Source organism: Toxorhynchites rutilus, chromosome 2, assembly GCF_029784135.1.
Source record: "Toxorhynchites rutilus septentrionalis strain SRP chromosome 2, ASM2978413v1, whole genome shotgun sequence".
NCBI classification, from domain to species: Eukaryota; Metazoa; Arthropoda; class Insecta; order Diptera; family Culicidae; genus Toxorhynchites; species Toxorhynchites rutilus.
In genome coordinates this window covers 124,199,152-124,222,153 of record NC_073745.1, presented here as the reverse complement: position 1 = coordinate 124,222,153, position 23,002 = coordinate 124,199,152, and the positions used below count along the sequence as shown (strand labels likewise).

The 23,002-nt window shown below is 39.8% G+C and overlaps 1 protein-coding gene across 1 annotated transcript; it reads left to right on the top strand.

Annotated features, from left to right (window-relative positions):
• Positions 1-19,496: 19,496 nt before the first annotated feature.
• LOC129767420 (uncharacterized) lies at positions 19,497-22,546 on the top strand. Its single transcript, XM_055768316.1, has 2 exons — positions 19,497-21,470; positions 21,547-22,546. The coding sequence occupies exons 1-2, from the start codon at positions 20,103-20,105 to the stop codon at positions 21,727-21,729; spliced, it is 1,551 nt and encodes a 516-aa protein (XP_055624291.1). The 5' UTR covers positions 19,497-20,102; the 3' UTR covers positions 21,730-22,546.
• Positions 22,547-23,002: the final 456 nt, after the last annotated feature.

The following is a 23,002-nucleotide window of genomic DNA, read 5'->3' as shown; positions in this document are numbered from 1 at the left end:
CGAAATTTCCACGAGACGAAGTTCTTTCCATCAAAGATGGCGACTCGACGAATCTCCTCCTGTACGGAATCCGCCATTCTGCAGCCAAAAACTGTTTCACTCCGCGTTACCGACACGAACAAAAAAACTTAAAGCACTTTCACGACGCAATCCGGAACCGCTACTGGGTCCATAACCTTTTGGGACAACCGGATATTCGGATAAAGACAGACAACTCGTCAGTTATATCACACACGTCTTTATTGCTCGAAGTTTAGATACAGAGTAAAAATAAAATGGATGCCGTAAGAGGCTCGAGAGAATATACAGGAGAGATAAACGAGTTAAGGAAACATCTGTGCAACTGGCTGTTAACAAAGAATGGGAACATTAGAAGATGCATGCTCTCAACGCATTCATGACAAGGATCATGAGATAGGCCAAAGATTGCAAATAGCCAACAACAATCTAAGCAGCAGCGATAAGGACTCCCACGACGAAAGCGAGAATGCAGGAATCCTAAACAAACCGATGAAGATGGAAACTGGAGGAACACAAACAGAAGCGCAATACCACAACAACGGAGGAGACGGAGATAAGCATGTTGGCGTGGCAAGAGAAGAAAAGGTTGAACGTTGTAGCAAATCTGTAAATAAATTAGTCTTAGTCCTAATGTCGTAGAGTAGAGTACTCTTTAAATCCGAAAGCCCGGATCGGGTCTTTAACTAACGTTACACTGCTAAACGATATAACGCAAATTATACCTCAATACTATTAACAGATGGTTATCGAGTTAGCATTCACCACTGGTGGGCTTCCAGTATCGAGGAAAATGTGGAAATATCTAATCGTTACTGAAAATAATCTGCCAGTTCCTCTGGGAATTTAAAATTACATTCATGTGAAAGAGTTTATTTTAATGTTTTCTATCCATGTAACACTGTGACCAAATACATTTGGTTTTGTGATTTTTCAATCAATCGCAAATAACAGGATAGCTTCTGAAGATTATTCTTCCCCATCAGTAGGATATTTCCGTATCCAATATAGAATGCATAAAACCTTGTGCCTCCAACGTAACGCTCTCGTTTTCGAAGTTCTCCATATATTCATTCATTCAGAATGAATTCAGATTCAACTTCAAACAAATGATCTCTAAATCAACGATAGTCCTACGTCACCCTTGCGGTTATACCATAGATATAACCCTCTTCCTGTTTTTTGTCTTGATGAATTAAAGCATCGGAAAAAATACGAGAAATAGTATTACTCCATGCTCTTCATGATCTGCCCAACAGAACACTGAATCACAACATTCGTTTCAATCGGTTACGATTCCCACACAGATCACGAAAGAATTTTGGCTCATAGAGAAAACGATCTAGAACTAGCGACTAACTAATAGCGAATTCGTTTTTGTTCAGTTTCAACCCCAGTGCCGCACTAACTGCTGTCAAAACGTTTTTTGACGTAGGACTACGTCTTTCATTTCTATACCGGGGTGTAAAACCAAAGTCTCGAGAACGAAAGCGTTACGCTGGAGACCGAGATTTTGAGCGTTAATAGCTCTTAAACAACTGAACGAAATGGTATGATAAACACTTCATTTGAAAGATAAAATGTCTACGCGTCATATACTTGTTACTTTTTCATCCAAAAACTTGTTTCAATAGTCTTAAAATTGCTTTCAAAACAGGCTATTGAAATCACCAATCGGTATATAAGCGAGCGCCGCTCGTAAACCCACTCAGTTATGATTGAACAGCGATTGGAGCATGTTGTCGCTGTTGTTGTGAAGCTAATTTCGTTTATCATGAAAACGCTGATGAACGGTGTCACCAAGAGCCTGTTTGTGCACCTAAGGCCAAAAGGGAATCCATCAGGAGGAGAGTGATGCCACGATTCCGCTTGAAACATCGGAGCAGCCGCCACACACACACACACACACACACATACACGCGCGGAATTCTCGTTGCTGAAAAATAATCTGCCAGTTCCCCTTGGAATTGAAAAATACATTCATGGGAAAGAGTTTATTTTAATGTTTTCTATCCATATAACACTGCAACCAAATACATTTGGTTTTGTTATCATGAAAAACGGAAAATGTTTCACATCGCGAAAATCAAGTCATTTTCGAGCGATTATTTGCTTTCTACTCATATAATGCTGCGACCAAATACATTTCGTTTTGGATTTTTTCAATCAAGTGCGATCAACGTAAGACCACGTCTTTCGGCAATTTATTAGAGGTGCAATGAATCTTTAGGAATTCCCGCTCTACGCGCACTGGCAAACAATGTTTACTCAACAATTTCTCAAACGAGAAATGGGTGTTGTGAGAAAGGATTAGCGAACGCGAAAACGACAAACGGGAGAAAGATACGTTTGGAGGTTGAAGGAAATTGGCAGAAAACTTCTTCATTCTATCATTCAAATAATGTGATTCATACCACATCGTTTTGCCAGAAAGAGATTATTAATGTTCAAAGGAGGAATCGAGTCCTCCGAGGAAATTACTCAGCGCAAATTAGAGTCGACTATGATTGCGGCATTCGTACACAAATAATTTTATAATGCAGTTTCACCAAAGTGATTTCTTCGGATATATTCACTACATCATGTCATGTATTTCATATTCTTCATAAGGAAATCCATATCCATGGCACCTATCGGTAACGAATTATTATCGAAACCACGATTTTCGCTAAATGCTCCTTTCAGTTCGGCCTGTAAAGAACTTTTCTGTACTCTAATCCATCAAATTTGGAGCCCTGAAAAGGGCCGTTGATTATATGCTAAGCTAATATAGCACGCTCTTCTCGGATACGATGGGCCAGCTGGATGTCCTTGGGCATGATGTGACGCGTTTTGCATGGATAGCACACAAATTGGTATCTTCGAATAAGCCTCCTGCAGCGTCATAACCGCGGAACTTTGGAAGCGCAAGTCGGTTTTGAAGTCCTGAGCAATTCCACGAACCAAATGCTGCAAAGGTAGCTTGCGGATCAGCAATTCGGTCGATATCTGATAGCGACGAATTTCATGCGAAGTTCCCGGTCGATAGCGATGTGGCTTCTCCACCTATCCTGCTACTGGTGCGCTTATCCGAGCTGACTTCGTGTGCCTTACCACCGAATGACTAACGAGCTGTCTGCGAAAGACTAACGAGCTCGAGTCCTCACGGTGCGAGAGTAGAGTAAGAAATGAACGAAAGCAAAGGAAGCGTCATTTTATAAACCATAAAAGTATAGAATCTAAATCCCACCCTTATTATATTCGTGAGTATACAGTAAGCTTATATAATAAAGAGGGTGGGGTTTACATTCGATTCCTTTATGTTTTATAAAATGACACTTCCCTTGCTTTCGTTCATTTCTTACTCTACTCTCGCACCGTGAGGACTCGTTTCATCGGGACTAAGCAGACAGCTCGTTAGTCCTTCGGTGGTAAGGCACCACGAAAGCAGCTCGGATAAGCGCACCAGCCGCAGGAAGCGTGAAGAAGCCACATCGCTATCGACCGGGAACTTCGCCTGAAATTCGTCGCTATCAGAAGTCGACCGAATTGCTGATCCGCAAGCTACCTTTGCAGCATTTGGTTCGTGGAATTGCTCAGGACTTCAAAACCGACTTGCGCTTCCAAAGTTCCGCGGTTATGACGCTGCAGGAGGCTTATTCGAAGATACCAATTTGTGTGCTATCCATGCAAAACACGTCACATCATGCCCAAGGACATCCAGCTGGCCCATCGTATCCGAGGAGAGCGTGCTATATTAGCTTAGCATATAATCAACGGCCCTTTTCAGGGCTCCAAATTTGATGGATTAGAGTTCAGAAAAGTTTTTTACAGGCCGAACTGAAAGGAGCATTTAGCGAAAATCGTGGTGTCGATGATAATTCGATACCGATAGGTGCCATGGATATGGATTTCATAATGAAGAATATGAAATACATGACATGATGTAGTGAATATATCCCCATATCGAAGAAATCACTTTAATGAAACTGTTTACCGTTTGTCGTTTTTAAGTGTTGGGAAAGGGCATTATTTTTGCTGAGTAAATTCCAAGAAAAAATCCATTCCTTCTTTAAGCGTGATTCATTCTGCTTCGGATCAACGGAACAGTGATAATCATTTCATACAAAAGATAAAATGTCCAAGAGTTATATGATTGCTATTTATTGAGTCGGAAAATTGTTTCAATAGCTTAATGATAGCTTCGAAAACAGGTTATAAAATGACGCTTCCTTTGCTTTCGTTCATTTCTTACTCTACTCTCGCACCGTGACGACTCGTTTGTTTGGGACCAAGCAGATAGCAGGTTAGTCTTTCAGTGGTAAGGCACACGAAAGCAGCTCGGATAAGCGCACCAGCCGCAGGATAGGTGAAGAAGCCACATCGCTATCGACCGGGAACTTTGCGTGAAATTCATCGCTGTCGGAAGTCGACCGAATTGCTGATCCGCAAGCTACCTTTGCAGCATTTGGTTCGTGGAATTGCTCAGGACTTCAAAACCGACTTGCGCTTCCAAAGTTCCGCGGTTATGACGCTGCAGGAGGCTTATTCGAAGATACAAATTTGTGTGCTATCCACGTAAAACGCGTCACATCATGCCCAAGGACATTCAGCTGGCCCGTCGAATCCAAGGAGAGGGTGCTATATTAGCTTAGCATATAATCAACGGCCCTTTTCAGGGCTCCAAATTTGATGGATTAGAGTTCAGAAAAGTTTTTTGCAGGCCAAACTGAAACGAGAATTTTCGTTTGGGTGCCATACAGCATCGAGAAAATTCCGGAAAGATCTAATCGTTGCTGAAAAATAATCTGTCAGTTCCCTGGGAATTGAAGAATACATCCATGCGAAAGAGTTTATTTTAATGTTTTTTAATTATATGGCGAACACAGCGACCAAATACATTTGATTTCGTAATTTTTCAATCAAGTGTAATTAGCTGGAAGGCTTCTGAAGATTATTCTTTCCCATCAGTAGGATATTTTCGTATCCAATAATGGATGCATAACATGAAAAACGGAAAATGTTTCGTATCGCCAAAATTATATAATTTTCAATCGATTATTGCTCAGTCGCCGAAATTTTCATACTCAGAAAGTTCATTCTCCTCTAGATTGCCTTCCAAATTGCCATCGTAAACCACACCTTCTCTCGATTCAATCACGCACGAAAAGCATACTGAAATGATATTCTGGTGGTGAAACCCATTCATTTTTTGTGAGGCGTCGTGCACAAATTACGTAACGCGATAAGGGGGGAGGGGTTAGATGTTGCGTTACTTTCTGTTTATTAGAGATAGGAAATTGCGTTACGAAAGGGGGGGGGAGGTTCAAAATCCAGATTTTTGCGTTACGTAATTTGTGCACGACGCCTGAGGACATCGACAAGACAACATCGTTCCTGAACGAGCTGAACGGCGAGGGATCGAGGTATTCATTACCTGGCTTGACCTGACCTGAAATGCAATCAGTTTGTTTTAACTGTGAGGAAGCGCAGAAAAGCCGATCGATCAGAAGGAGAAGAGAAGGTGACCAAGAGAGTATCAGCATCGAATTACGGTTCCTCGGGAAGACATAGAAGCAGCCGCCACACACACACACATACACGCGCGCAACTCTTTTCGTTTGCTGGTTATCGAGAGGAAACCTGGAAAGAAATGATCGTTGCTGAAAAATAATCTGCCAGTTCCCCTTGGAATTGAAAATTACATTCAAGCGAGTTTATTTTAATGTTTTCTATCCATATAATACTGCGACCACATACATTTGGTTTTGTGATTTGTCAATCAAGTGCAGTTAACAGGAAAGCTTCTGAAGATTATTCTTCAAAATAAGGTTTTTTGTATCCAATATTGGATGCATAAAACCTTGAGTCTTCAAAGTAACACTCTCGTCACCCAAATATTTATTTATTCATTCATTCAGGATGGATTTAGATTCAACTTCAAACAAATGATCTCTAAATCAACGATAGTCCTACGTCACCCTTGCGGTTATACCATAGATATAACCCACTTCCTGTTTTTATTCACTCAGTTTCGCACTCAGTGTCGCACTAGTTCGCCCCGAAAACTGTTAGTTTCGCACTGAGATGTTTCACGGGTTGGCACTCGGGTTCACCAATACAACTATACTGAACTGTCAAGTTCCGAATATTATTTTGGAAAATCTAAAAATAAAGACTATGAAAATGGAAAACCTGCTGCTTTTGCTTTTGTATTATTGGAAGCATAATCCAATTCGGATTCTGATTTTGAAGAGTATATTCGAGTAGACGGCATTAAGCTACGTGTGCTTTCATTGGGAGGTGAAAATAATGATGGATATTCAGGTGGAATAAATTTCAAAATCAAAATTATGAATGAAAATTTACTTTAACGTATCGAATATTTATTCTATGTGATTAAATAAGAGGATTTTTCCGATATCACAGAAACATATTGAACGAAAACTGTGTCTAATGATGATTTTATATTATAATAGTAATTATTTGTGGAACAAACAGGAAATGCATCGACAAATGGTTAAGTGAGTGTCAGAACTACATGTGTTAGGTAATCGAACAATATGTAGTACAAATTTTCATTCAAACTTTTATATGTTTACACTGCACTTGGCCCTTCTGATCTGATGGAGAACAATTTACCTCCCAAGCACTAATATCACCACCAGACGTCGACACTGTACATTTGCCGTCGTAAATATAAACAAATCAGACTATTGGCGATCTAACGTACAAATCTACACCTAGGCGGCGCTGCGGTGAAAGTGATGATGGTTTTAAATTTTGTTATGTGAGCTTATGGGAGGTTTGTAGTTCTTTCCATAAATTACAATGTTAGAATCATAAAAGATTATTTGATTGCGATGAGTTTGTAAGAAATTTAATTCTGCGCAATTTTATATATAACATGTTATTTATTTACCTCTTTCAGTAGTGAAAACTATAAAAATGTTGACAATGGTTGAATTAAAGAAGGAAATTCGAGAGCACAATTAAACACAAGTAGAAAAATGCACGATTCCTGCATTTGAGAACTACCTTGGAAAGCCCGTAAGTAAAATATACGTGATTTGTTTTTGAGTTTTAAGGCCCATTTATACGTTGCTAGTAGCTGACTTGACAATGAGCAGCTACTGACCCGGTGGACTCGCTTGACAATTGGTTGACTCGCCTTGTCCGTTCACACAGTGTGAGCTGCTGGCGAGAAACTAGATACTACGGCACGGGTTTACCAGGGATGCCAGGCGACTTTTCAAATGTCCATCAAATAGTCAGAAACAGCAATCAGGTCCGAATTTGTCAAATGATTGGTCCAAAATCGACTTCTTTATTGGCAGTTTTCATCTTAGGTTTTCAGTTGAATGTATCATCACACAATTTTATAGCAAAACAAACGCTGATCGTGTTTAAAAATACATACTTTGTGCTGAATTTCTTTGAACTGAAGGTACTATCCGAAAAAGCAGAAAGAGAAAAGGATTCGGGCCAGGAATTAGATGCAAAGAAAAGGAGCAACAAATACAATATTGAAGGAACTCTACGATGAGGATCCCCGAGATTACAGAGCAGTGTTGATAATAACACCTGAACAAGTGAAAAAACTGTTGGATTTAATTGCTCCACGAATACAACGCCAAGATACAGTCATGAGGGATGCTGTACCTGCAAGAGTTAAATTAGAAATGACATTGATGTGCCTTTGTTTTGGAATATCGTTGGGATTGTTGTCGATATTTTTTAGAATCTCGAAAACATCCATAGCTCAGATAATTCCGAAAGGATGTGATGTTATAAATGGTAGTCTAAAAGATTTTTTTTTTTAATTTTATTTATTTTGTGAAATGAAAATGATAGTCGATTTGCAGGTGCAATAAATACGCTTCAAAAATTTTAATAATGAATGAAAATGTACTTTTTTAAATCGAATATGTATTCTGTTTCTTAGAACAATACTTTTTTTTGTAAGTTGTGATCTGATAATGATTCTATATTAGAGATTCTCAAGAAAACTATCTCAAAAAGAAAGCGTGCCCCGCCAGCGTGCAAAACGAAATAACAATTATTTCGTTTAGAAACTATGAGGGTTTTATTTGTTTTTCCAATAATTTTCAAGTCTATAAATATCTTCACATATTTTCAAATATCTTAAAAATAGAGACATTTCATTACATTTGGCATCACTGATTCGAACGCTAAATTCTGTTTTTGACGTTGTGAAGCATGCAAGTGCGAGTAAATTCAAAAAACTTTGAAGTAGCTCGCACGCCGGATCACACATGACAATAACTGGCATGATGTGTTCACACGGTGTGAGTAGCTGCACTGCAGTAACTGACTAGACCGACTCGTATGCTTACTCGCACCGTCTGAACCCGGCTTTAAGGCCCATTTATACGTTGCTAGTAGCTGACTTGACAATGAGCAGCTACTGACCCGGTGGACTCGCTTGACAATTGGTTGACTCGCCTTGTCCGTTCACACAGTGTGAGCTGCTGGCGAGAAACTAGATACTACGGCACGGGTTTACCAGGGATGCCAGGCGACTTTTCAAATGTCCATCAAATAGTCAGAAACAGCAATCAGGTCCGAATTTGTCAAATGATTGGTCCAAAATCGACTTCTTTATTGGCAGTTTTCATCTTAGGTTTTCAGTTGAATGTATCATCACACAATTTTATAGCAAAACAAACGCTGATCGTGTTTAAAAATACATACTTTGTGCTGAATTTCTTTGAACTGAAGGTACTATCCGAAAAAGCAGAAAGAGAAAAGGATTCGGGCCAGGAATTAGATGCAAAGAAAAGGAGCAACAAATACAATATTGAAGGAACTCTACGATGAGGATCCCCGAGATTACAGAGCAGTGTTGATAATAACACCTGAACAAGTGAAAAAACTGTTGGATTTAATTGCTCCACGAATACAACGCCAAGATACAGTCATGAGGGATGCTGTACCTGCAAGAGTTAAATTAGAAATGACATTGATGTGCCTTTGTTTTGGAATATCGTTGGGATTGTTGTCGATATTTTTTAGAATCTCGAAAACATCCATAGCTCAGATAATTCCGAAAGGATGTGATGTTATAAATGGTAGTCTAAAAGATTTTTTTTTAATTTTATTTATTTTGTGAAATGAAAATGATAGTCGATTTGCAGGTGCAATAAATACGCTTCAAAAATTTTAATAATGAATGAAAATGTACTTTTTTAAATCGAATATGTATTCTGTTTCTTAGAACAATACTTTTTTTTGTAAGTTGTGATCTGATAATGATTCTATATTAGAGATTCTCAAGAAAACTATCTCAAAAAGAAAGCGTGCCCCGCCAGCGTGCAAAACGAAATAACAATTATTTCGTTTAGAAACTATGAGGGTTTTATTTGTTTTTCCAATAATTTTGAAGTCTATAAATATCTTCACATATTTTCAAATATCTTAAAAATAGAGACATTTCATTACATTTGGCATCACTGATTCGAACGCTAAATTCTGTTTTTGACGTTGTGAAGCATGCAAGTGCGAGTAAATTCAAAAAACTTTGAAGTAGCTCGCACGCCGGATCACACATGACAATAACTGGCATGATGTGTTCACACGGTGTGAGTAGCTGCACTGCAGTAACTGACTAGACCGACTCGTATGCTTACTCGCACCGTCTGAACCCGGCTTTAGGTTACATTAGCATCATTTTCTTAGTTCAAAAACAAAATCCAGATGTCTCACCGATCGTTTACGTTTTGCGTTAGATCGCCAATATAACGTACACCAACAAACCAACGCATTCGTGAAACTGAAAACATTTTTTTATTACAGAGTCAGTTTGGCACTGACTCTGTTTTAAAAACGAATTCGCTATAAGTTTTGACAAATGCGGGACGTTTCGCGGGACATAATCTGACGCTGGACTGTCCCGCGAAAAGCGGGACGACAGGTCAGTTTATTATAGAGACAAACATACCTAAACTTCTCTCAAGAAAAAAAATGCTTCAATCAAGCTCACGCTTACAGTTACAATAACTTTTATCATACTGGTTCACTAGCCATTTCATTTCGCGTTTTCAGCCCACTAGCTGCAGAAACTTCTACCGTATTGGGCTCTATCATTCCATTTTATGTTCCTAGCCCCATAGCGGCAGAAACTCTTCATGTTTTGCCCAGCGGTCACTCAATTTTACGTTTCCAGCCCCCTAGCTTAGTTTGGCCCTCTAGCTATTGAATTCTATGTTTCGAGCCACTTAGCTGCAAAAACACTTAATATTTTTACGTTCTGGCCACTCAATTTTACATTTCCAGCTCCCTAGCTGCAGAAACTTTTCATGTTTAGGCCATCTAGTCACTACCCACGTTTCCAGCCCACTAGCTGCAGGAACTTTCCTTATTTTGGCCTCGTATCACCTCAGTTTAGGTTAGGTGCACCCGTGGCCGAGTGGTTAGCGTCTCACATTATCATGCCGGGTGTTCGGGTTCGATTCCCGTTCTGGCCGGGGGATTTTTCTTCAGAGAACTTCGACTTGCACTGAGGTCACGCGTTTTCTGGCCCCTCGGAATGCATCGAAGGCGTGTTATTTGGCTTAAGAAATCTCAACTAAGTATTAATAAATGACGCTAGTTAATGCATACGTTAAGACGGCAAAAGTTTCACAGGGAACGTTAATGCCATTCAAGAAGAAGAAGAATCACCTCAGTTTAACGTTTCCAGTCCCCTGGCTGCAGAAACTTTTCTTGTTTTGAACTCAAGGCCGCACAGATTCATGTGTCCAGCCCTCTAGCTGCAGAAACTTTCAACATTTTGACCTCCGAGCTATTCAATTTTGCGTTTCCAACCCCTATCTGCAGAAACCTTTATCATTTTGACCTCCGAGTTATTCACCTTTGCGTTTCCAGCCCCCTAGCTTCAGAAACTTTTGCGACAATTTTGGCTTTGAGCTTTTTTCACTCAGCGTTTACCCATGTGCCAAAATTTTCATAAACAACAACTTGTAGCGATATTCCTCCCAGATATATCATTTTCGTCGAAACATTGGCATCATACCAGTACAAAATAATGACCGGTTTACTCATTCGATTTTACAGTCTTCATACGCGTACTATACATAACAAAGGCAATTTATTCACGTCTCCCACTGCTTTCTTTTTACGATAGGAAAAGTATGGAAATATCATTCGCTCATTTCTCCACAACTAATTATAAATCACTCTTGTATTTGCTTGGAATAATCATGGCGAACAGAATGCAGCAAGCAATCGTAAGATTGCACGATGGATAATTTTTCACTCTTCAACCATCTTCATTCGGGACTGAGAGTGAACATAACAAAACAAAGAATGCAAAACAACATTCGATGCATGAATACTCCTTTGGAAGGATTGCACGAAACAAAATGTCATTGCAATAGTGTACAGGAAACAACTCGAATTGACTATCTATATTTTACTGCCGCGATCGAGGCTTCAATGATTGCTATTTGAGTGAAAAACGAATGATTTTACAGAGACACTCGCTAGCTCAAACAAAAGTTTCCAATTTGATTCAATTGCCATCTAACGTCATCCAGAGAGGCAAAAGAGAGAATGTAATTTTTTCTGAGAATAGATGAGCGTAATCGAAACAGTATTTTTCCGTTCAACTCGAGAATGAACTTTGCAGAGATGATAGGTGAATGTTTTCTGTCTTGAATAAAGTGAGACATAAGCGGAAAATAGAAGGGTGAGTTTTATCTGTGAATGAGTGTTATTGAACAAATTTTGATGCGATTTTGCCCATACCTGGCCATCACTGCCTACAATATCCTCTATTGACTGACGAGTTATACGGGTTATAAGATCTCTAGCACAAGCTTAAGTAGCATTAGAGCAACTAGATAGGGAAACTATCGAAATGTCCAAGCCCAGATCGAACGACCGAACACACATCTGCGGCCTAGTTTGATGAGTTAAGAATCATTTTTCGATATCACTTTGACTTGGGACATACGAAGAGCGAAGCCGTCCCTATCCTTCGCAATTTTTATGAACCAGTTGTTAATATAAAAACATGCAGGAAGTGGTATAATAGGTTCCGAAGAGATAGGATCTACAAGGACTTGTCGCGGTCTTCTTCTTCTTCTTATATGGCACTAACTTTCCTAGAGGAACTCCGCCGTCTCAACGTAGTATTACTTGCGTCATTTTCATTAGTACTTAGTTGAGATTTCTATGCCAAATAACACGCCTTGAATGTATTCTGAGTGGCAAGCTCTAGAATACGCGTGACCACAGTGCAAGTCAGAGGAAATTTCTTTGAAGAAAAATTTCCCCGACCAGAACGGGAATCGAACCCGAACCCCCGGCATGTTAGGTTTTGACGCTAACCACTCGGCCACGGGAGCACGTCAGGTTGTCCAAATATTATCATAAATATTGAGCACGTCCGTTATGATGTTAAGGGATAATTCAAGGCAGTCAACGAGATCTTTGGCTAGAACACTGTGGCTAGAACGCTTCGTCCTCTTAGTTACGCCTCTCGCAGGATGGGCTATCATCCATTCTAGGCAGGCACGAGGATATTACAGAGACGGGTTAAGCTGTCTCAAGTTATGCAGGAGAGAAGCGAGCGTGATTACTTGCAGTCCAGTCTGGTAATCATTGATGAATGGAAAATTTTGACCTATGTCCTATAAAGAAGATCCCTCTGGATGAGAAAAGGTATGCCATCGGAAACTATTCCAAATAAGTTCCACATTTACCGTTCCTTTATGTTATGCGTATTTTAGAATCGTCATGGTGTAATCCACTGGAAGTTACTAGATACACGTGAGACAATCGATCAGGATCAGCTTAGCATAGTGGCCAACAAGTTAGGCAGATCCCATGTCTCAGCCCCTAGGAAACTCATATCTTTGTCGCACGACAACGCGCCCCCGCATAGACCATGAGGGACAGTAGCGAAGACGCAAGAATTAGGATTTGAGATATTAGAGCATCCACCATACTCGCCCGACCTAAGCCCAACAGATTATCACTTGTTCAGATCTATGCACAATCGTATGAGGAATAGGAAAGATCTAAGCAGGTGGTCATGGACTTTCTTACAGAGTATTTCAGCAGCTCATCCGATTCATTCTTTGCTAGGGGAATTGATCAGCTCAAGACTACGTGGTGTTACGTTATAGCTAATGATGAAAAATACGTGCCGAAGGAACAGGTGCATGTAAGGTGCAGGATGATGGGAATAGAACTTTAAAATAAAAGAAGCAAGGGAGGCTCATCAATCAATAAATAAGCGCCTTGACTAGGTGGTTTCTCTTAATTCAGTCATTCTTTTTCTTTCGCCCTAATAATTGCAGCACACCATAATATTCGTGACTATTAAAACAAACCAACCCCGGCTTCTGAAAAGAGTCAACCAGTACTCAGTGCGTGAAGCAACCTTCATCGGCATCGGCGGTCATACCCCGGCACTGGTATCGAGGCTAGTGGAAGGAAGTAATCTTGGAATAGTACCAAGGCTCAGAACAGCGATAATCACCCTCATTCCGGTACACGATCGGCGATTGGATTCCAATCCGATCGGCGATTGGATCAATCCGATCGAGTTCGAAAAGTTTGCATTGTACCTGTTCGCCTTAAATGAATTTCGAATTCGAACTTTCATTGCAGCAGTCAGACAACAGTGAAACCAAAACAAAAATTATAGGTTGTCCAAGATACAACCGCATTGTTGACGTAGAACTACGCTATTATTTTATATATGTCGCTTGTTTATACCTTCGGATATTATTCTATAATGCTATGAAATTTTCGAAACAGCTGCTTAGTAGTATAATATTTGAAATGGTTTTTCATTATAGAATCAGTTGGCGATAAGTGATTGATGATTCATTCTTGCCCCCGCAAAACAATACACTAGCTGATCGTATGTCGCAATTTATTTCATGTCAATGCATTGAAAATGTACCTCGAACGCTATTACGGTGGCCTTTTTCGCAATTGACATAGACTCGGCTACAGTCGATTATATACATGTTACACCAGCACCCTTATTCCACATCTCATAACTACATCAATATATCTTTGCCACCGAATGGAAACAACAACAATGACAACACTTGCAAGTATCAAATATCATGCTACAAGTTATTTAGTATTGCCTCAAAGCAATCGCACCTCTAGGCACCGTTCGTACAACGTAAAGCATTCTCAAAGGCACCAAAGAAGCCGTTTACATTTTCGACCGGCGCGCCTAAATCGCCTACTTCGCTGTTGTCCGATGTGGTGTCACACTTGCGAAGGCTCGGTTCAGTGCGAACGCTTTTCACTGCACCAACATCGCGTGCATCATTAGATGACGCTTGCCTCGAAATTTCATTGCCCCTGGCAATGCGTTTGTTTTTTGCAGGGCTCGAGCCTGCCTTCCTCTTCTTCTTGCCCATCACACACTACGCGAAGCGTTCAATGTACGACGCGGGAAGCAAAACACACGATACGAATAACGAATAACGAAGCGCAGCGAAAGCAAAGTGAACTGGATTGCTCAACAGTCCGATGCCGAATGAAAGTTTGCCTCAGCGAGATCCACTGTTTATACTCAAGGCAAATATTCTCCTTCATTTTTCTACTTTTCCTTTGTTTACGGCGACTTCAAATCCTACGATTTCCCCTTCATTGGTCGTCGATAAGTTGCTCGTTATTGACAGCTCTGTTCGCGAAAGCACACAAATCGACAGAACAAATGTATGGAAAAATGAAAATGCCTAAAGTTTTCATGAATTTCAACCATTTACAAACCAGGGGATTCCAATGTATAGCATATTAAACAAATCTTAGGGAATTTTCAATTCTTTTAGTATGTAAATCGCTAAAATCCGTTCGCGGCAAAAATAGTTATTAACGTTAACTTTATTTCATAAAAACGTGACCTGTTTTCTGATTTGACACCCTTAATGAAAGACGTAGTTCTACGTCAAAACAAAAACGGCAAATGGTTTTAAAAGTTATAGTTTCTGCAGGAAGTTATTTTTGGCGCATTCGTCTACAGTTTTTTTTATTTTAGGCTCATTAGCATTTTAGCTGTAACAGAGCCAAATTTTAATCGTGTACATGTCACATGGTTATCATATCTATAATTAGTACATTACACAGTTGCCATTCGCCAGTATTCCTTCTATACCATTACATATGGTACATTTACACAGTAGCCATTTAGGTGTAAGAGTATTCTTTCTGTTCTTCCATTATCCAGTTGGACCACCGGACAGCGGAGACAGTTGATTGATCATTGTTGAGTTATTTATAGAACAGCAGCCCGATGTGTCTTGCAGAGCAGAGCAAATGTATGGATGAATCGATCTTATTTCGACCGTGGATCGATCTCCATCGCTGATGATTGTTGCGTGGACGTAGCTATTCTGTAACAACACAAAGATGGTCAATGAGGGTCCTGAGTTTTGAACTCACAATCGATCGCTTACTAAGCGAACGCGCAACCAATGTGGCTACGGAGACCCCCAATTCGTCTACAGTTGAATTCAAGAAATTCAAAACCATGTAAAATTATTATAGATTTTGATTTACAATTTTTCTCATTGATTTTTAGAGCGGTAAGCGGCCACAGGAGGTTACTCATCAGATAAATACCACACAGCAACGACACGGATGGACGGTCTATCATTCGCTTTGAGAACATTTTAACAGGAAACAGGTTTATGAACCTGAAGAGTAGCATTTTTCCGAAATTTTCCGATAATGAAGGCAAATCTTTGAAACGTAAGGCTGCAATTCTGGTCCGGTAGCGGTTTGAGAAACTTTTTATACAGTGCTATAAACTGCGCCACGAACCCTTCCAGATGGAATATATGTTTGATTCTTTGCTGCATCCGGTGTTCAAACTGTCCGGCAAAGTTCAACGTTTGCGTCTTCCGATTCATATTCCGTTCCCTTACCGCTCCCAGCTTCTGTGGACTTTGCTCGAGGACAATCTGATTGGCGGTTTCTCGGAGGAATGCTAATTCACCGTAAACGGATACTGTTGTACCTTGCAAGCTTCCTTAGCGGCAAACAAATGACAATCTTACACTTTTTTTTAGAATATCCTCCTCAGATGGAGCTGTTACTTTTATTCCCAAACAACCTCTAACCGCGGGAATAACCCGCGAAGTATGATTGACGCACAGAATCTATCTGCACGTAGACATCTACTTTTTCATGGTTCTTCTCAGTGCATGCTGGGCATCTTTGGGCAGCTCATCCACCTCAGACAAGACGGTCGTCTTAAATTCCCTCTGCCCGCTGAGATCAATCTGCTGCATCTGAGCAATTTGCTTGATCAAATTCGTCGCGACCACCCTGTCCTATATCCCGGCATTCGATGGATTCACCTCGATGTGGTAATTACTGCTGGCGGTCATGATTTCCACCTTCCGGCTCGAGGGCGTTCCACCCCCGGTAAAATTCTCGCAGCAGACACATGATGCAAGTTTTCTTATCATGCTACGAAGATGCGAGAAATCCCCCTAGGAAAAATATTGATCAGATACGCAGCTTGCGTTTTGTGGTAGTCCAGTTCGGACAGCTCACGCGGTTGGTAGTGCTCAACCCAGAGAGTACACAAAAATATTCCTGAGCATTGTTTTTAAATTGATCTTTTTATACTCAAATGCGACAAGGCGCACCAAATCTAAACAGTGCCCTTTAAGGCCCATTTATACGTTGCTAGTAGCTGACTTCACAATGAGCAGCTACTGACCCGGTGAACTCGCTTGACAAATGGTTGACTCGCCTTGTCCGTTCACACAATGTGAGCTGCTGACAAGAAACCAGATACCACGACACGGGTTTACCAGAGATGCCAGGCGATTTTTCAAATGTCCATCAAATAGTCAGAAACAGCAATCAGGTCCGAATTTGTCAGATGATTGATCCGAAATCGGCTTCTTTATTGGCAGTTTTCATCTTAGGTTTTCAGTTGAATTTATCATTACACAATTTTATAGCGAAACACACGCTGGCCGTGTTTAAAAATACTTTGTGCTGAATTTATTTTATACTGAAGGTACTATCCGAAAAAAGCAGAAAGAAAAAAGGATTCGGGCCAGGAATTGGATGCAAAGAAAAGAAGCAACAAATACAATATTGAAGTAACTCTACAATGATGATCTCCGAGAGTACAGAGCAGTGTTGAGAATAACACCTGAAAAAGTGAGAAAACTGTTGGATTTAATTGCTCCACAAATATAACGCCAAGATACACTCATGAAGGATGCTAAACCTACAAGAGTGAAACTAGAAATGATGTGCCTTTCTTCTGGAATATCGTTCAGATTATTGTCGAAATTTTTTAAAATCTCGAAAGCATCCATAGCTAAAATAATTCCGAAAGTATGTGGTGCTCCAAATGGCAGTCTAAAAGATTTTTCAAAATTTGATTTATTTCGCCTTGACAGCAGCTTCGTGTACCAATTTGTGAAATAAAAATGTTAGTAGATTTGCAGGAGCAATTAATACGCCTCAAAAACTAAAATAATGAATGAAAATCTACTTTTTCTAAATCGAATATGTATTCTGTTTCTTAGAACAATACTTTTTTGCAAGTTTTGAGTGAATTTTGAATTAAAATCGTGCCCGATAATGATTTTATATTTAGATCCCCAAGAAAACTATTTTTAAAAAACGTGCCCCGTCAGCGTGCAAAACTAAATAATAACGATTCCGTTTAGAAACTATGAGGGTTTAATTTGTTCTTCCAATAATTTTCAAGTCTATAAATATCTTCGCATATTTTCAAATATCTTAAAAATAGAGAAATGTAAAGACAATGTCAAGATTTGGCATCCCTGATTCGAGCGCTAAAATCTGTTTTTGACGTTTTGAGGGATGCGAGTGCGAGTAAATTCAAAAAACTTTGAAGTAGCTCGCACACCGAATCACACATGACACTAGCTGGCATGATGTGTTCACACGGTGTGAGTAGCTGCACTGCAGTAACTGACTAGACCGACTCGTATGTTTACTCGCACCGTCTGAACCCGGCTTTAGAAATTTGATAAATGTAAAGCACGATCTAAAGATTCCGCAACCAATTGGCGACCGCAACCAATTGGCGATCTAACGCAAAACGTAAACGATCGGTGAGACATCTGGATTTTGTTTTTGAACTAAGAAAATGATGCTAATGTAACCTAAAACTCAAAAACAAATCACGTATATTTTACTTTCGGGCTTTCCAAGGTAGTTCTCACATGCAGGAATCGTGCATTTTTCTACTTGTGTTTGATTGTGCTCTCGAATTTCCTTCTTTAATTCAACCATTGTCAACATTTTTATAGTTTTCACTACTGAAAGAGGTAAATAAATAACCTGTTATATATAAAATTGCGCAGAATTAAATTTTTTACAAACTCATCGCAATCAAATAATTTTTTATGATTATAACATTGTAATTTATGGAAAGAACTACAAACCTTCCATAAGCTCACATGGCAAAATTTAAAACCATCATCACTTTCACCGCAGCGCCGCCTAGGTGTAGATTTGTACGTTAGATCGCCAATTGACGAATTTACGCAAAGCTGAATCAGCTCATGCGACATCTACATTAGAGCTCAGAACCACCAAATTGAGGGTGTTTGTTTATTTTACGCACTGAAAAGCAAAATTCGGTGGTGATTATTCATTTTATTTCTGTTCAGATTCATTTCAATCATTAGATGTCGTCAGTATATGGTAAGAAAGTTAGGGCTTTGTATATTCACGATGGTTTCAACACGCGATTGGACCAAAGTCATTGATAATCTTCAAAAATTTTAAGTTTGATAATGCATACCGGTTATTGATACTATGGATAATTGCGATGAAATCGATATCATATCAAATTGGCTGATATCATTGATTATGTAGGGGCCGATACGAGAAGAATTTGCAGTATTTTTAGCGCAAAACACCCTATTCATCGTTTACTTAGTTGAAAAAAAATGAAAGTTACAATACTTATGACAAGCCATTCCTCGTAATATACATAGCACATTGTAAAATGATGATTTTCTAACCTTTTCAGTGTGGAAAGAATACATGAAACCGGGAAATTTGAAGATAAATTCTGATTTTTCTAGAAAATTTGAACGAATTTCATACCAAAAAAATAAAACATCCTCATTTTACTCGCTGCGCCATCTGGTTGTAAGTCCAACGTAAATTCGTCAATTGGCGATCTAACGTACAAATCTACACCTAGGCGGCGCTGCGGTGAAAGTGATGATGGTTTTAAATTTTGCCATGTGAGCTTATGGAAGGTTTGTAGTTCTTTCCATAAATTACAATGTTATAATCATAAAAGATTATTTGATTGCGATGAGTTTGTAAGAAATTTAATTCTGCGCAATTTTATATATAACGTGTTATTTATTTACCTCTTTCAGTAGTGAAAACTATAAAAATGTTGACAATGGTTGAATTAAAGAAGGAAATTCGAGAGCGCAACCAAACACAAGTAGAAAATTGCACGATTCCTGCATGTGTGAGAACTACCTTGGAAAGCCCGGAAGTAAAATATACGTGATTTGTTTTTGAGTTTTAGATTACATTAGCATCATTTTCTTAGTTCAAAAACAAAATCCAGATGTCTCACCGACCGTTTACGTTTTGCGTTAGATCGCCAATTCAGTAAAATAATAATTTCAAATCATCTCTGGATGGAATAGGTGCAATTTTGTTTTGGTTTTGCTATTGACAGCCACGATGGCAGTGAAGTATCTTTTATTGTGGGAGGGGCATAAGTTTCCATTCAAAATCATTCATTAAATAGAAAACTTAGAATATGTGAAAATATTTTTTTGATATTTTGTATGATATATTTTCAATCAAATTTCTTTCCGTTCTTTGTATTGTAATATTATAGAAATTTTAAAAATCTATATTTTCTTATGGTTCAGGTATTCCGGCTTCTGGAGTAGCATTAACATTTCGGCCATTCAAGGAGGTAGCAGAGCGTGAAAGTATCCTCCTAGCCACTAAATTTCGTTTGCGTATGTTGTTTCGTGAATTTCACATGCTTTTCGATGATATTTGAACACATCAGTGATATGACTGTTTTTAGTGTGTAAAAGTGAATTAGGTTAAGAGTAGTCATCATGAGCGATCAAGACGATCCTCTAGCGCAAAACCAGACAACTCCTCGCAGTTCGCTTGGTTCGGGCGTTCTATCCTACAGTAATTCGTCGATATCACCTTCCACTAGCTCGAGTAGCTCTCAAGGCTCAGCAAAATCGGCCGTTAGCGAATGTCTTGGAGCATGGTTGAACTATTTGCAGATCATGAACAACCTGTGCGGTGCTGGTCATCGCTTAGCTCAAACCATAGCCGCCCTCGAACCATGGGCCACTCTCGAGCAGCCATCGCAAGCCGGTGGCCCTGGTGTACAACAGCAGCAGCAGCAACAACAATCGCAGCAACATCCGTTCGTTGTTCCGCAGATACCATCCCACATGGCGTTCCAATTCATTACTGCCTGGGACGATTTGGTTCGCGCATCGGTGTTTGCAACAAGTACTGTGAAATCGCACATAGTAAGTGTTTTGCAGGATTTCAAAACACAGCCACTCAGTTCGATAGAGCAGGAAAGTGAACTGCAACATATAAGAGAACACAATCAGCTCATACTACAAGACAACGCTCAAACTATGATCAATCTCCAGCATCAGTTCTGTGTGGCTTCTTGTGATTCGTTTGCCCAACTGATGTGCTGTTATCAATGTCAAACACAAGTTGGTTTTCCACATGATCCCGAATGTCCTATGATTCAGCATCCGATGTCTGCGGCTGCTGCAATTGCTCGAAACGATCAACGGTCGCAAACGCCTTCACCACACTTTGGTTTTAAGATGCAGGAAGCTCGATTATACGACCGAGGATCGATTTCGACACAAGGTTCGTCCGATCATGGGACCACAGCGTATGAACAGACACGTGGTCCATCACCGCACGATATTCGTGGACCAAGTCCAATCCAGGGTTATCTGGATAACATACGAGGTCCTCTGCCGAATCCTGGCCACCTTTCCGGAATGAAGGCTCCCTTTTATCGTGGGTCGAGAAGTCCCCTAAACTTCCCGCTGTTTACACTCAATGGCCAGCGACGTTGGTCCGAAGCTGCTGCTGGAGAAGTGAACTCTGAGTCAACGCTCGATGCGGAGAGTCAGATGCGTCGATGGTCAATGCCGTGGGAAGCCAAAGCGGACAAAACAACCGTTCACTGGAATCAAACAAGAATAATGCCAATCTCGAAGCTTGCCGTTCCCCAGCAATCGTCATGTCAGAAATCATCCACTGGAGATAGAAGTCAAAGCACAACACCCGATTCGACTTGGCACTCGTCAGTTACCAGCCAGGATGGCCTAGTGGAGGCGATACAGTTACTCTCATGCCGGCCGATTTACAGACTGCCGCAGATGCCTCCGTCAAGTATTGGACCACCGTTTGTCGAAGAACCGAGCAGTGCGGTGAGTTGTAGAAGATTTATTTTCCCAACAATAAGACCTTTACTCATACTGTTGTTTTTACTGTGTCACATTACAGAACTTTCAGCAGGCTCAGCAACCACAGTGTCCATCCAATCCCGGTCTGTACGGAATTTGGACCCAGCAAAATCCTCCAAGTGCAATGCTTCGTCAGCAGTCGACCCAAGAACGCAATGCAGCACCCTTTATGCAATATATACGGGAACAGGAGGGATCTCTAGATGAAACTCAACCGCCTTAAAGGCTATAAATAATTGACGGAACCACTCTGATCGGTACAGAATGATATTAGCAATGATTAATTAGTTTAAATTGAACTAATTCCGAAGCTTCTGTAACACGCTTCGTCGGATTATTTAAAAAATGTCGTTATTTATTAGCGTTGGATTAGATGGATAGATGTTCTAAGTAATTTCGTTAGGTGGTTGTCTAAAATAAGTTCTTATTGTCGTGTTGTATGTATGTCCTTTTAAACGATAACATATGCATACCAAAGATTTCAGCGTGTTTACCATACGTACAATAGTTGTTTTACAAACCTCCCAAACTCCAAACTCCCAAAATCATGATAAGTTATAAGACGACGTGTGAAAGATCGTTATTATTTATTCACAACAATTGTAATGTAACAACTCATTTAGCAATTACAAAGTTAAATTATGTAAAACTCAAACTAGCATGACACAAATGTAGCTGTAATATTTTTGTGCAAAATATTAAAACACCGAATGAGTGTACTTCTTAAAAAATGTATTTTACAAATAACGACCACATATATAATATACATGAAAACCTTGGATAGCATCCTTGGTATGTGCTTTGTTTAGTAAAATGGAGAAACTAGAGTGGCTTATCCAGCAGACGTGAAAAACAACAGAATTGTTATGGGACTTTTCGCTGTACGTGGAAACCGTGTTCTCTCGATTGCGAACACACAAACTAATTCGATCGAGGGGAAATCGAGGCACCCTCATATCATGACCTCAAAATGTACATTGTTCATTGGGATATTCATTGAAACAAGTATGTCGCTACAAGTTTTTGTAACACTCAATAAATTTGGATGGAAAATGATTGTTTTGTTTCATTATGTCGGTGCGAAATTGAACCTTCCGCTCGGACTATTTCAAGCGTAGTTGCGTCACCATTAGCGAGAGATTTTCTTCAAAAATGAATGCAGACATCCTTTAAACCGTTCGAATACACATTTCATAGACGTTTGACAATTTTTATGAGTTTCATTTTAAAAAGGAAAATGAATCTCTTAGAAAATAAGCTGCTCGTCATGAAGATTAGATAACACAAAACAAACTAGCTCTAATTGAATACCTGGACCTGATTCGCAACCGACTGGCTAACTAAAAAAAGCGGTGCTTATACAATCAGGGCAATCCCAATCATGAGGTTGGGAGAACTCGAGAACTGATCAAGCAAATGGAATCAAATTTTGCATGGAGGTTTTGAAGGTCAATAAATGATTCTATGGTGATTCGACACTCCTCCCCTCTCTAGAG

Coding starts and splice junctions, on each gene's coding strand:
- LOC129767420 (XM_055768316.1), top strand. CDS start 20,103: ATGAGCGATCAAGACGATCCTCTAGCGCAAAACCAGACAACTCCTCGC. Junction 21,471..21,546: donor TCGAAGAACCGAGCAGTGCG/GTGAGTTGTAGA, acceptor GTCACATTACAG/AACTTTCAGCAGGCTCAGCA.